This window comes from Gavia stellata, chromosome 1, assembly GCF_030936135.1.
Source record: "Gavia stellata isolate bGavSte3 chromosome 1, bGavSte3.hap2, whole genome shotgun sequence".
NCBI classification, from domain to species: domain Eukaryota; kingdom Metazoa; phylum Chordata; class Aves; order Gaviiformes; family Gaviidae; genus Gavia; species Gavia stellata.
Window position 1 is genome coordinate 115,236,746 of NC_082594.1, and position 14,279 is coordinate 115,251,024.

The following is a 14,279-nucleotide window of genomic DNA, read 5'->3' on the forward strand; positions in this document are numbered from 1 at the left end:
AGTATTGTAAATAAATCTCCTTCCTTTCCACCAGTTCATTGAGGAGTATGTCTTCTCCTTCAAGGTTTTGCTTGTCAGTTGATACCTTTCAGTAGCTGGCTTCTGTTCAGGCTCCACGGGCTTCTTTGCTCCATCAGCCAAGCTTGACAAAGCTTTACTCTCTACTGCACGCAAGACCCTGATCCACTCAGTCTCCATGCCTGGAGGTCGCTAGCTGGCTAGAAGTACTCGTGGCTTCTCCAGTGCTGCAGACTGCTCATTTGCTGTCTGAAGGAGCAGTCACCCTCTCCCAGAAGGTTCCCAGGACTAGATAGTTAGGAAGCCACTTTGTCTCTGATCAAACTTCACCCTTTTAGCAAAATATACCTAACACGGAAAAAGGAAACAAACCAGTTCGGACATCTATTACAGGTATCAATTTCACAGGAGTTTGTGTCTTTCTAAACAGATGTAGATAAGGATATAGACATAGATGTAGGAATAAAGTTTGAAAATAAGATTCTAAAAAGACTCCGTGTAAGTGCTAGCCTTGTCTAAGCGCTAGCGGTAGAGTTTTCTCATTGGTTTAGTTTCAAATCTGTGTACACAAGGAAAGGTTACAGATTTTTAGGTTTGAAATTGATGGCACAGATAATTAATTGCATTTAGACTTAGCACTTATAAAAATGCTTCTGACAAACAGCTTTCCTGTGAAGGAGTATTATGTCGATGCTATTTGCAGCATTTTTTGCAAAGGCTCTGTGTTGGTATTTCCATTACAAAACTCTTTCTTTCTGTTCTTTCAATAAAAAGTCACTCCAGGCTGAAACAGGGAACATCTGATCTCAGCTCTTGATCAGTGGTTGTTTTTACCAGTTTTCCAGAAAATTGACTGAGCTGAGGTTTTTATGTTGTACAAAGGTTAAAAAAGGTGTGGAGGGGAGGAAATGAGGGAGGGGAGCAGGAGGAATGTAATCGATGCAGGTGGTTTGTATTTCAATTGGGTTTTTTCTCTACCTGTAGGATCAAAATGGTGTGCTATTGGCATCATCTGTAGACCATTTGTGCTCTAGTGGAATTCATTACAGTTCTTTTTAGTGCATGAAATTCTGCACATTGCCCCATACATAGTACAATATTTCAACAGCTACATAAATCTTTATCATGAGGCAGTGGCAACTGAAAATTATAACAAAATACAATATGATGTAAGATGATATACTGCATTATTTTTTACATAATTTCTGATTCAGGGGAGGCAAAAATCAGCAATTTCAAATTATGGGGTACTGAGGGGTTTTTTTGATTTTTTTTTTTTTTTTTTAAATCTCCTATGCTGTTCTCCAAATTATGTATATATGGGTGTGGTAATCAAACCATTCAGAAGCAGTGTGGTCATTTTGAAAATAATTTTTTTTGAAGGTCAGTAATGTGAAATAAAGTACCATTCTTGTGTCTGCTCAGTTTGCTGACTAGAATTGAAATGCTGAGAAATGAATTCTGAGTCTCCATCTACTTCCTCAAAGATAGCACCAGCTTCATTCTTGTGAGGACTTTTGGCTAGTAAAGCCGCAGTCATCAGCTTTGCCTGCTATTCTGGGTTGGTAGAAGCTTGCTTCTATGTACTTTTTGTTTTCTTGAGCTTGTTTTCCTTGGCTGTTATGTCGGCATATTGGTATATACATAGCTTTTCATTTTGTGGCTTTCATTTTGCTTGCTTGTTTGCTTTAATATTGCACCTATTTTCCATCATTATATGCATTTTATACGATATACTGCGTAATTATTTTTTTTGCTGTGACTGGCCAGAAGATGTCTCAGTTATGTTTGGAATGTGTTCATTACACACAATCTCAGTCACTTTGATATGCCTTGGAGCAGCTCATGGCATGCTTGTATGTTAGGTCTGCTGAAGCTGTCACCTTTCAACCATCAGACCCTGCAGAGACTAAGTCAAGCTTTAGCTGGTCTACCCTGAAATAACCAATAAATTCAGCTTGAGATGGTTGTAAAGAAACATGAATGGTAGCCTTAGAAGACAACAAATCCAAGTGACATTTTTGCTGAGTCTTCATTGTAGCTGCTTATTTTGGTGTAAATCTTCCTGCATCAATAGCACTTGGAGAGCCTTGCAATGGGACAGAAACATCTAGATTTAGTAGCAAAAGAACCACAGTAAAGGTCATTTTTATCATTGGAAGATATAAATGTTAGGAGAAACAAATCTAACAGCCTTTGGGGACTTTAGAAAGAGGTGAGTGAGAACAGCATTAGGGACTTGAACATCTTGGTTCTTCTCACAAATCAAAGCATACCTCTCCCATTTTACTTTTGACTATCAGAGGCTTACTATAAAAATAGACTCACTGAAGATTCAAATACTGCCAAGTCAAAGATTTGAATCTAGAGGTATAGAATATAGAGGTATACAGAAAAACTTACTGAGTTATATAGGCTTTTGTATTGTTCGCTTAGGAGAATTATGGTGTTTACTTACTTCTGATACTAGTATTTCTATGCTGTGGAAAGACTTGATTAATATATGTAGATTCCCAAAACAGCCTGACTCTAGAAAAATTGAATGTTTGGGAATGTTTTGACTGTTTTTAAATAGAAAATGTGGGTTAATCTAAATATAGGCTTTAAAATATTCACAATTTTAAAGCATTAGCTAAAGTGGCATTTTGAATTTAAGTAAATCTCCTTGCTCCTCTTCCCTCAGTGGTTTCATGCAAACAAAATTTTGTTAGGGAGGATTTTCTGATAGAAGATCAGCTTTTTAGTCATAATCAAAAAAATAAAACCACTATACTTAATTACCTAAAATTTTTAAATGTATTACATATGCATGTAGAAGTGGAACTTTCAATATATTCATAATAAGAAATACCCTTACAGCGTACAAGAAATCTGATATTCCAGTTCAATATGAGTAGTAATGGACGTAAGAAAAAACCATAGGCAAGCTACACATGCTAGATTTCTTAACTGAAAATATAATTTATTAGTAGATGAAACAGATTTTTCAATATGCACCCACATTTGTAAATATATGAAAAAAAAGTGGTTTTAGGAAGGAGTTATTTTAGGCACTGAACAAGCTGTTAGGGTGTGGAAATCAGAGTCAATGTTGGTTTTTTTCAGAGGAAGATCAAAGGTAACTAAAGTCCCTTAGTTTCTAGGTTTATATGCATTACAAGTCATTCAGTACACTATTCAGAAACTTGGTGAACTCTTGTGCTTTATTCTGTAGAGAAAAGAAACTACTATGCATAAAAACAACTGTGTCCATATCCCTGTATTCTGGAGCGTTATTTCGCTAGGCTACCTCATAGAGCCTCTTGTATAACATACCATGCTTTGTTAAAGTGCTGTTTCTTACCTTATAACATGAATTTTTGTTTTTCAGCTCTGAGGGACAACAGAATTGAGCTGGTCCGAGCTTCATGGCATGAATTGAGTATCAGTGTCAGTGATGTGTCTCTGTCAGATGAAGGGCAGTACACCTGCTCTTTATTTACTATGCCTGTCAAAACTTCCAAGGCTTTTCTTACCGTTCTCGGTAAGTATAAACAGCTGAGCATAAAGAAGCAAGTGTTAAATTTCTCAGGTTTTGGCAAATTATAAAAATGAACTTTTCTAAAGCTTGGCATAAGATACGTGTAAATGTCTGATCTTGTTTCCCTGAAGTTTATTGTTTCACATTGCTGTGCTGAAAAATAACATGCCTCTTACTATTTGGGCTGTGGCAGGATAATGAATTAGGGAGCACATAAATACCACGGTATGAGTGCTCCATAAAATGGACATAACCTCTACATCCCAAGCACCAGAAGTGTGAAGAAGGTGCATGTGTTCATCTCCTAACAATGTATTGTGTAGGGCAAAGGGGAGAAAATCAGAAAGCATGAAATCAAAATGGACTTTAGAGCTTTATCATTTTTCCTTAGCTGTGCATTTTCTTGGCTCATTCTGCTTTCTTTTTTTGTCTATAAAGTGCGTATTTTCACTGGGTTTGCTGCTTCTTTTATGCTTTATCCTCTAAATGCTCTGCTGTTTTCCCCAAAGGTTATAGATACACATAGAAAAGCAATAGATTTTGAGAGATGCCCAGGAAATAAAGTTCCTGCTTGAAGCTTTATATGATTCTATGAATGTCAGTAGCCCAATCAGCTGAAATTGCTATAGTTCATTGAAACACACCTGCGTACCTAAGAGGTTATATGACTTTAGAGATTGATTTTTATTCTTTTCTCCTTTTTCTGTCCCTGAACTTGACTCTTTCTTTTTGTTTTATTTTTATATGTAGACAAGCAGACAGTTGAATTTAATAGGACTAATGTAAGATGTTCTCTGCGCCAGTAATATTCACGTTAATCCAGCCAGGGAATTGGTTTTGTGCATAGGATATGAAATACGTCTCCCTTTCAGTCCCTGTGAGACTATTTTACAAAAATCTTCACAAGTTTGCCATTAAGGACAAAAAATACCCACTCAAAGCAGAATATTCTGGAATAACAACTGCCTACGGTTAATCTTCTTTTCTGTAGAGAGGCATCTCGTGATCTAAGCAATAGATGAGTAGATCAGTTCAACCTTTTAAACGGCAGAAAGACATAGAAAGGTGTTACAAAGACAAAAAAACATCTAGCCAATATTTATTAACCAAAGTAACTTGATCTTTCATGGTCCTTTTAGTTTTATCTTCATTTTGGGGGAGGGTTTAATAAAGATTTCCCAACATCAGCTACTTACCTTCCAAGAAAGCTGCAAGGTTTAAGATGCCTGTCTTTTCATTTTATATTTGTAGTTTTCTATTTCAAAGTAACATTTTAAACTCTTGGAACCTTTCTATCTGAGAATGGGATATTTTCCATTGAAATGTATTACATCTTTTAATCAGATAACCTATCCTTTTATGTACTAATAATCTCTTTATTGACTGCTCTGTTACGGATTAGAAGATTTAAGTGTCAAGGTATTACAGCAGACACCATTTTCTGTTCTGAAAGAGAGGAGTAGATTTATTACAGAAATGTACTATGTGATAGGTACTGCTGCTTCGTTTTTATGTACATAATCTGTCATTTTGGAAAAGAGATGTAAACAAACCAGATTGTGAAATACAGGGCAGAGGATCAATTACTGTGACTGATCCCTTTATCTAGCCACAAATATGAATGCGTCAAAGCGCTGCAGATGCAAGTTATAAAAATGACATTTTCAGAGATTTTAAAATTACGGTCATTAGTATAATTTTAAAATAAGTTATTCTTGTGTTTTTGGAAGTCAGATGGACTTTTACATGTAGTGATCATATTTTTCCCAGTTCTCTTCATAATTTTTTTTTAAATCTTCCATGGTTCATTGAAAACCAACTATTTCCAAATTTAATATTATGTGTATAGTATGTCATGATTGTACAACCTCCTCCAAAGAACTTGGATTCAGCTGAAGAATTCTCCATAGCCAATGGAATTGTTATTATACCTGTTGTTTTTTTGGTTATGTGTTCTCCAAAGATATAGTAACTCCTGTATTCATTTTCATCCTCCCTTTTCCCTGGATTTTTTTTTAAAATCTTCATAATTCATGCTTAAACATCTGTTCTGAACTTAGATCAGTTCAGCTTTTTGTTGCCAGTTACATTTTATTTTCACAGCTGTACTTCTAATATACTTTGTCATCCTGCTTGCTGTGCAGACCAGTTTAAGTCAGACTAGACCTCCATGCAGAATATATGTAGATAAGATAGTTTTTAAAATACAGTCTGTTTCCCTTAGAAAACTAGATAATTCCTGTTTTCTTTAATTCTTTAGAATCAAGTACAGTTCAGACTGACAGTTTATCTGCAATAGGAAACAGGATTCACTGACATTCAATTTTGATAGAAGTCAAGGAACTAATTACTCTGCTTCCAGAATTTAGAGTATATGAAGAAGTGAACTTTAAGTTGGTCATGTATTTATGGCAGCACCTGACACTATCAGAGGCATTTCTCTTGTTTGCTTGTTAGGTGTTCCTGAGAAGCCACAAATTACTGGATTTACCTCACCAGTTATGGAGGGAGAGAGGATGCAGCTAACTTGCAAGACGTCTGGTAGTAAACCGGCAGCTGATATCAGATGGTTCAAGAATGACAAAGAAGTTAAAGGTATTTAAAAGGACTTTGATGTAATTTTGTCCAATTGTTCAAAACTACACGTTATTTAGAGTTATATTTTTTAATTCATATTTGTAAAGTTTCTCATATTTAATCATTAAATTAATCAGTGATAGTATATAGATAAGGAATTGATTGTAAATTACTGGAATGGTCATATAACCATCTTTTTATTTTTTCTTCAGATGGTAAAAACTGATGTTTTGAATTGCTCTGAACTCTGTTCAGCATAATAAACTCAACTGTGATGCTTTGTAGAGAAACGTTTTATGCATTATTGTTATCACAGCTGTACCACTCACACGAGATACTTCATATTTTCATTTCTTTTTGCCTTTCTAATATCACATATGTCTGATTTGGTCAATTGCCAGTTTTATGTTACATTCCTCTAAGTAAAGTGACGCGGTGAGGCAAAACTGTCTGGAGGAGACAGGAGATTGCACTTGCCGTAGGGGAGCTATGGAGCCTGCTCTGCCGAGGAAGAGTCAGGATGTAGCAGTTGAGGGAATCTCAGCTGGGAAACAGGGAACCTGCAGCTGAGGCAAGGATGCTGACAGTGTGGTGTGAGGAGCAGGGAGAAGGTAGGCTTCAAAGCGGATGAGGAGAATTTCACAGGGAGTGGGGGGAGTTGGACAAAGTCTGCTGTAACTGAAAAGTCATGGGGTGACTAAAACCAAAGCTGAAAGCAATGATTTGCCTTTGAGGATGCAGTGAGATAGGGAAGAGTTGCATATAAGCTATTTATTTATTTTCTGTCTTTTCTTTCACTTTGTGTGTTCTTTACTTAAAACTTGCTTTTCTAGTCCATATTCTCATAAATATCAGGATAGTTTAAAATCCTTTTTGGTGAATGGGTGGAGAGAGATTCCTATAACAGAAGGCTTAGTCACATCTACCACAGCCAACTGAGATGCCCATTATAGAGTAGAAGAATAAAAAAGGTAAGGTATTGGTATTTATTCATGTCACCTCTATTTATTCTGCTATAAGACCAGATCAATAAATGATGCAAAATCCACCTTTTCTGTATAGCTTTTTCTAAAAAAACACAACTTTTATCTGCTTTGTCTCATATTTGTCTGACATTGTGGATTTTGTTAGCTCAATAAACTGCCTCAAGCAAAGTTACAGCATTAATTACAGAATTCATTAATCTTCCTTTAGTATTCTTTACCACAGTTCAATGTATGCAACCAGAGCTGTGATATAAAATTGGTAAAGCAGATTGCAGTTGATTGTCCAAGGAACCCAGTCCATTCTAGAAGCATCTTTAGATTTCTGATGAAAATCGGAATAGTGTTGAAGGAGGCAGAAATTTTAGGCTGGAATCATTTGAAGGGTGTTTGAACACCTCTAACAAGGATAGAACATGGGGAAACAGAGTACCATTCTTTCCAGCAACTGGGAAACTCAAGGAAATTGCTGAAAGAAAAGTAAGCACCTCATCAAACGTAATTAAAAAGAAGAATTTAACAGTACAGCTAACACACATGGCACAGCACAGATTCTGTCATGCAGAAAAGATGACAGGATGAATATATATTATATTCAAGACCTGTAAAGATTGAAAATCACTCTAAGCAATGTCAATACATTAAGGGAACCAATGATACAGTTGGCCTAACAGCAAGGCAACACATCTGAAAAGATGTTATTTTAAAAATTATATTTTAAAATCTGGTGTAATAACTTTGCCTTTCTTTCAGCTGACATTTAATTGAAGCCAAACAAGCAATTTGGTGATTTGACTCTAACTCATTTGCTCTTCTCAACAGTTCCTAATGGGATGTTTTTTAAAAAAGGGGGTGGGGAAGGGACAATGAAGATGTGTGAAAAAGAACAGTAAAGAAAAAAAAAAAAAAAACAGAAATGAGAGGAAAGTACTGAGCACATTCATTTTAGTTTCGTTTTCTAGGTCTTCTGAAGAGCGCATTGCCATTTCACAAAGGTTAGAAATAAAATAACCTAACCAGTTTGCAGTGGCATCAGCAGAAGTTACATTAGCTTTGTGCACTGTGAAAGGTGAAATGATAAATCTGAGAAAATAGATATGAAATTATATGCTAATGCAGCTGACATTAAAGGTTAGGAGTTCGTCTGTCTAGCACCAGTAAATCCAATTGTGTTACAGTGTATTATACATGGTGCAAAAGAATATAAATGATGCATTGAGTTCAGAGTTGCACCAAAGGGGAAAAAGCCGTTCTAAAATTGTAGCTCCATTGTTATTACTCAAAAAAGGAATTATCATCTGGTAAAGGAATACTGTTTGATAGAGTAAGTGTTAGTAATGAGAGAGACTGAATGTGAAGCACTGAGTACCATACCTTTTACTTTAGTGTTCTGTCTCTCACATGTGCAACAAATTAACAAAGCGATATGCAGTTTAGCATTCTGGTGACATTTCTTGAAGATTATTAAAAGCAAAAATATTGGAGAAGCTAAATACATAATTTTTGTTAAAAAATGATCTATTTTTTCAACAAAATTAGTTACATGCTATTTCAACAATATTATGTAAAAAAATTATTTTTAGGTTTCAGGAATATTTTTAATGGATTTTCTTTTATTTTTTTCCTAGCAAAATTGGGCTTCAGAAAGAAATAAGATAATATCAGTTCATTTTGTTGCAATAGATTAAGACATTTTGAATTAGTTTATGTATTTTTAGTATGCACAAAGAATTCAGAAAGGCACTGAACGTTTTGTCTTGATCAATCTCTAAAACGAAGATAAAAATTTTTTAGATAACAAGGCCATTTCATGGCAGAACTTGATTTTAAATGTAAACAAAAATTATATTTGCCTTGTAAAAACAGCAAAACTGTCTTTTTAAAAGATGAGTGTTTCTATATGGATGTTACAAGTATGTGCTTTTATAAATAGTTGACAATGAACAATGAATAGACGTTCTATGATTTCTATTTAGTATTTTCACTATCAAACATCTATACTTATGAGATATAAACTGGTATTAGTTAATACAAGAATATCTGTATGTGCACTTAGCTGATAGAGTCATAGAAGTGGTCCCATAGTTGACCCTTAGATTTCATATCACCCAACCTCTGTTCAAAGGTTAGATCAAGTTGCTGAAGGTGGTCTCCAATTCAATTTTGAAAAATCTCCAAGGATGGAGATTCCATAGTCTGTCTGGGTGGGATGTTTGAATATTTGAAAGCCCTTATTGTCGAGAATTTTCATTATATGTAGGTATTTTATGGTACATAATCAGACTTTGCCTTGGTGTAACTTGTGTTCATTGCCCCTCAACTTCTGCTGTATGCCTCTGAGAGGACTCTGGCTTTTTCTTCTCTATGACCATGCATTAGGTACTTGAAGGCAGCAGTTTGATCTGGTTTTAGTTTTCTCTTCTTCAGGTTGAACAAAGCCAACTATCTTAAGCTGTCCTTGTATATTATATGGTCCCTCCACTGACCATCTCTAAGGCTTTCAGCTGAACCCACTCAGGTTTGTCGACTTCTTTCTTGTACTGGAAAGCCCAAGTACCTGGTGCTCTAGATGCTGAACAAAGGAGAAGAATCACTTGCCTTGACTTGCTGGCTATGCTATTATTAATGCAGGGCAGTCGTTTTTTAGCTTTCAACCCTGTAAAGGCACACTGTTGACTAATGTTCAACCCGTCCTTAAGACCCCTAGTTCCTCCTCTATAAAGTGACTTTCTATCTAGTCATCCCCCAACCTGTTTCATTATAGTGATTTCCAGAGAAAGTGCCTCTGTAATGGATCTTTGGGTTTTTTACATTTTTCGAGGGGGTATTTAGGAGAGAGAGGAGTAGCAAGAAAATAAATGAAAGAATGAGCTACAGTAGACATATTTAAAAATTCTGTAAAAGCCCCAGGTAAATATTCTGAATGCTAGCATACAGTAACATACCCAGTACCTGATCTCCACTGCTCTTACATACAGGTGGGCTTACATTCAGTTAGCATATATTACAATCACACCTTCATTTTGCTGTGAAAAAACATCTAAGAAGATACAGCTGATAAAGTAGACAAGCTAAGTCTGTTGATGAGGATGTCAACAGTTTATAGAATAGTATCACCATCCATTTTACAGAGGTAATTAGCTCCAAGAGTTGAACTCTTCCAAACAATAGATTTCTAGAGAAAGGCTTCTAAACATCTGTTTAGGAAATTAACTGCTTTTGTTTTTCGAAGGGATTAAGCATCCACAACCTCTCACTGAAATTAAAGTTGTTGATGTTTTCAGGAGCTGTCTGTCCTCCACATGAAGTCAGCAAGCAAAGGGATGTGTACATTATTTATAAGCAGAAGGCTGTCTATATAGGTGCTTATTATTAAATTTGGAAACCTAACTCTGGGAACAAAATCTCATGTGTTTGCTTTAAATATTAGTGAAGACATTTGTTGTTTGATGATAATAACTCTGCTTTAGCCCTGTCAATATTTCTCTCACCTACTGATCCCTAAATATTAATAGCCACCATGGCAGAAATTGCAATCTCTTAGAGCTTAGCAACCAACAGGCAGGAAAATGCTTCTATGCAAGAAAAAAATATTTCTTAGGGAAAAATGGAAATCGTATAACTACATGGTGTCTTCATCTATCTGGAGACAACAAAAAAGACCACCTTTCTGATTTCAGAGGTATTTTTAATATAAAAATATGTAGCTTAAGCCATTTAAGATTTGCTTTTAAATCAATATTTCATGGAAATTTTATTTAGGTCATCTTCTTCTCTAATGGGATTTAATATAATTTGTAAAACTGAAAACTCTCATTTTTTCTTTTTTTAGGACACAGAGAACATATGCAATCTCAGTGTAATTTAATATATATGTTTATGTATTTATATATGTCTTTTAAAGCTTTCATTGCAACAAATCAATATAATGAGCTTACTATTTTGCTGAAATAAATTAAAATCAATAAGTATTATAAGTAGTTGGGAACCAAATAAAACAATTCTAAAGTATGTGTAAGAAGATCTCATGTTGCAGTTAAATTAAAACTTTTAAAAATAAATGCTGTCTTTTGGATCTTCAGTTCTGGTCTATCATGTATGTCCTACAACAATATTTTCTGAATTTGAACCTTAACCTTGAGCTGAGTTGAATACTTCTTAAGCATAGCTGTAGGCTCCCCACACTCTCGTATCTGGGCTGAAAACTGTCAAAGAGATTTTTAATTGAATCTGCACAAAAGCAGTAGGCCAATTTACCATGATACAAAGCAGTGAGTGGAAGGTCTCTGAAGTTTTGGGCCCCTCACTACAAAAAGGACATTGAGGTGCTGGAGCGTGTCCAGAGAAGGGCAATGAGGCTGGTGAGGGGTCTGGAACACAAGTCTTATGAGGAAGGGCTGAGGGAACTGGGGTTGTTCAGCCTGGAGAAGAGGAGGCTGAGGGGAGACCTCATCACTCTCTACAATTACCTGAAAGGAGGTTGCAGAGAGGTGGGTGTTGGTCTCTTCTCCCAAGTGACGAGTGACGGGACAAGAGGAAATGGCCTCAAGTTGCGCCAGGGGAGGTTTAGGCTGGATATTAGGAAAAATTTCTTTACTGAGAGAGTGGTGAAACACTGGAACAAGCTGCCCAGGGAAGTGGTTGAGTCACCATCACTGGAGGTGTTCGAAAACCATGTAGACGTGGCACTTTGGGACACGGTTTAGTGGGCATAGTGGTGTTGGGTTGATGGTTGGACTTGATGTTCTTACAGGTATTTTCCAACCTTAATATATTCTACGATTCTGTGATTCTGTGAAGCAATTTTATTTCGAGTCTTCTTGGGACTTGTCTGTAGAGTCCAGTAAATGCTATGACATGCTCTATTTACAGTTGTTCATCACCATTGATAGCTATACCTTGGTTTATTTTAATTCATAAATTAGTGTAATTATAGCCAAACAACAGAATAAGCAATGAATAAAGTAAGCACAGGATTAATGTGACTACATGCATGCAACCCGTAGTTCACATGGCTTCAGTAATATCCATGTATTGCATTACTACGAAAGTTTATAAGCATGGATTTAGAAAATTTACTATTTAGTGACACTGTGAATATTTAAGGGAAGTGAGGGTGGGAGGAGACCACATATTTTCTAATGAACTGCAGGGAAAGTTTATATCAACTTTGCGCCTAAACATGTAAGAGATAATAATGAAAGGAATTTCCATTTGAGTACAGTATCATGTAACCAATTTTAAACTTGATTACTTTTCTTTTGAAAAGATCAATACAGATATGAAAGACGTGTTTTTTCAACAAGTATGATAGATATTTTAGCTGTCTAATGCTGGACTACTTTTCCTAAAAACATTGGCGACAAAATTGTTTGTTTATTTTTTCTTTCAGATGTTAAATATTTAAAAGAAGAAGATGCAAATCGTAAAACATTCACAGTCAGCAGCACACTGGATTTCCTAGCAGATCGCAATGATGATGGTGCAGTTGTAAGTTGCAGAGTAGATCATGAGTCCCTAAACTCTACACCTCAGATAGCAATGCAGGTTCTAGAAATACACTGTAAGTAATACATGTTATATATGCATGCTTTTATAGTTTTGTTTTGTTTCAGAGTTTTATTGTGGGAAAATTGTAAAAGTCTCTGGTATTGTGTGAATAGATAACATTTTCTTTTAGCCAGCTTCTCTGGTTTGCATTTGGTTCGTTGGTTGGGGTTTTTTTGTTGTTGTTGTTTTTTACAAAAGTAACTCCAAAACGTTTAATGAGAGCTTTACCAGAGAAAACACGATGGCACTGAGTTCCTGGTTTGCTTTGAGAAATGGTAGAAAGGAAATGTGTTTGTCTTTTTTGTTTATCATTGTAGCAATGTGAAAGAGTTCTTAAAAATGAAGATCCTGGTAGTTCACAATTTTCCTTGGAAGTATCTAGAAACTTGAAACAAGGGTTTGAAGAAGCAAAGTTTGCAGCAGACTGCCTCAATAACTTTGAACCCTGCTAATGAAACTCTGTGTAATGCTTTTAATAACACAAGTCCAGGAGGAAAAGCCCTTTAGGATTTATTTTTAGGTCTTGTCTGTACAGGATGTTACTCTAGATAATCCAAAACATTTGTTTTGTATCTCTATATATTGGCTTATTTTTTCAAATAGGATTTCTGGAAACTTGATGATTTCCACAGTGCATTGTTTCACAGTTGAATGAACCTGCCTATGTATCTGGGTGCCCTCCTCTGAAGTCATGTTGTCCTCTGAGTCATTTTTTTTTCACTTATAAAATGTGAGACACTCAGAAGAACACCTTTTCACCATCAGATGACATTTTCATATTCACTTGCACCCACCATTCTTCAGGGTACAGCAATTTGGATTTCTGTAGAACACCTGTACTTTTGATTGCCAGCTAGCAAAAACAGGCATCTACAAAATATTGTCAGACCAGGTGAAGGGGAGAGATCTTTCATTAATCTGTTTCTAGAGTAGGTGTAATCAACCTGCTATAATGCAGACAAGCTTGTCCATAAAGCAGACAAGCTTCCAGTAACTGCAACTAGTTCCCAAGATACCATGTCAAGGACTGCTGGCATATATAACTTGTTTCTAAACAGGGATATTTCGATAAGCATCGAAGACTCATGGCACATGTAAAATGCAGTAATGGCAAAAGCACTTCATGCATAGAAGCTGACAGCATTGCTAAAAATGCCATTTGCAAAAAAGTCTGAAAATTAGGAGGATGTGGATTAGCATCCACAAGTAATATGTACTGAAAATAACTGTTTTCTGAAATGTTCTACCCATCATTTTACTGAGGAAGATCAAAGTCTTTCTTCACCAAATGGCCATTAAACACCTGCCTCCCCTAACATGTTCAAATGGCATCTGTACTAGAGAGATGAATCCTTAACAGCTTTATTTCCTTGAATTCTAAATCCCACAACCATCAGCCACTGAGCTGGCCCATGCCTTCACTTCCAAATTGCTTGCTCTTCCATCAGTGCCCTGCTCAAGATGTTGGCACTACAGGAGATGAACCAAATTAAATGGAACAGAACATACAGACACAGGACAGCTTTACGAGGTTTAAACTAAGTCACAGTGGCTGCAATGTAATATGGTTCAAGATAAAGGCCAAGTTCTGGTTTGCATAAGCATCATAAGATCATAGGGCAAAGAAGCCT

At 35.9% G+C, this 14,279-nt stretch overlaps 1 protein-coding gene across 1 annotated transcript in view; it reads left to right on the top strand.

Moving 5' to 3' along the window:
* Positions 1-14,279, top strand: part of CADM2 (cell adhesion molecule 2) — a gene marked incomplete at its 5' end in the record, with an annotated part of 228,658 nt that overhangs the window by 102,482 nt on the left and 111,897 nt on the right. The window contains 3 exons of the mRNA XM_059820833.1: positions 3,389-3,541; positions 5,996-6,133; positions 12,491-12,661. Of these exons, the coding sequence (XP_059676816.1) occupies positions 3,389-3,541; positions 5,996-6,133; positions 12,491-12,661 (462 nt within the window). The remainder of the gene's footprint in view (positions 1-3,388; positions 3,542-5,995; positions 6,134-12,490; positions 12,662-14,279) is intronic.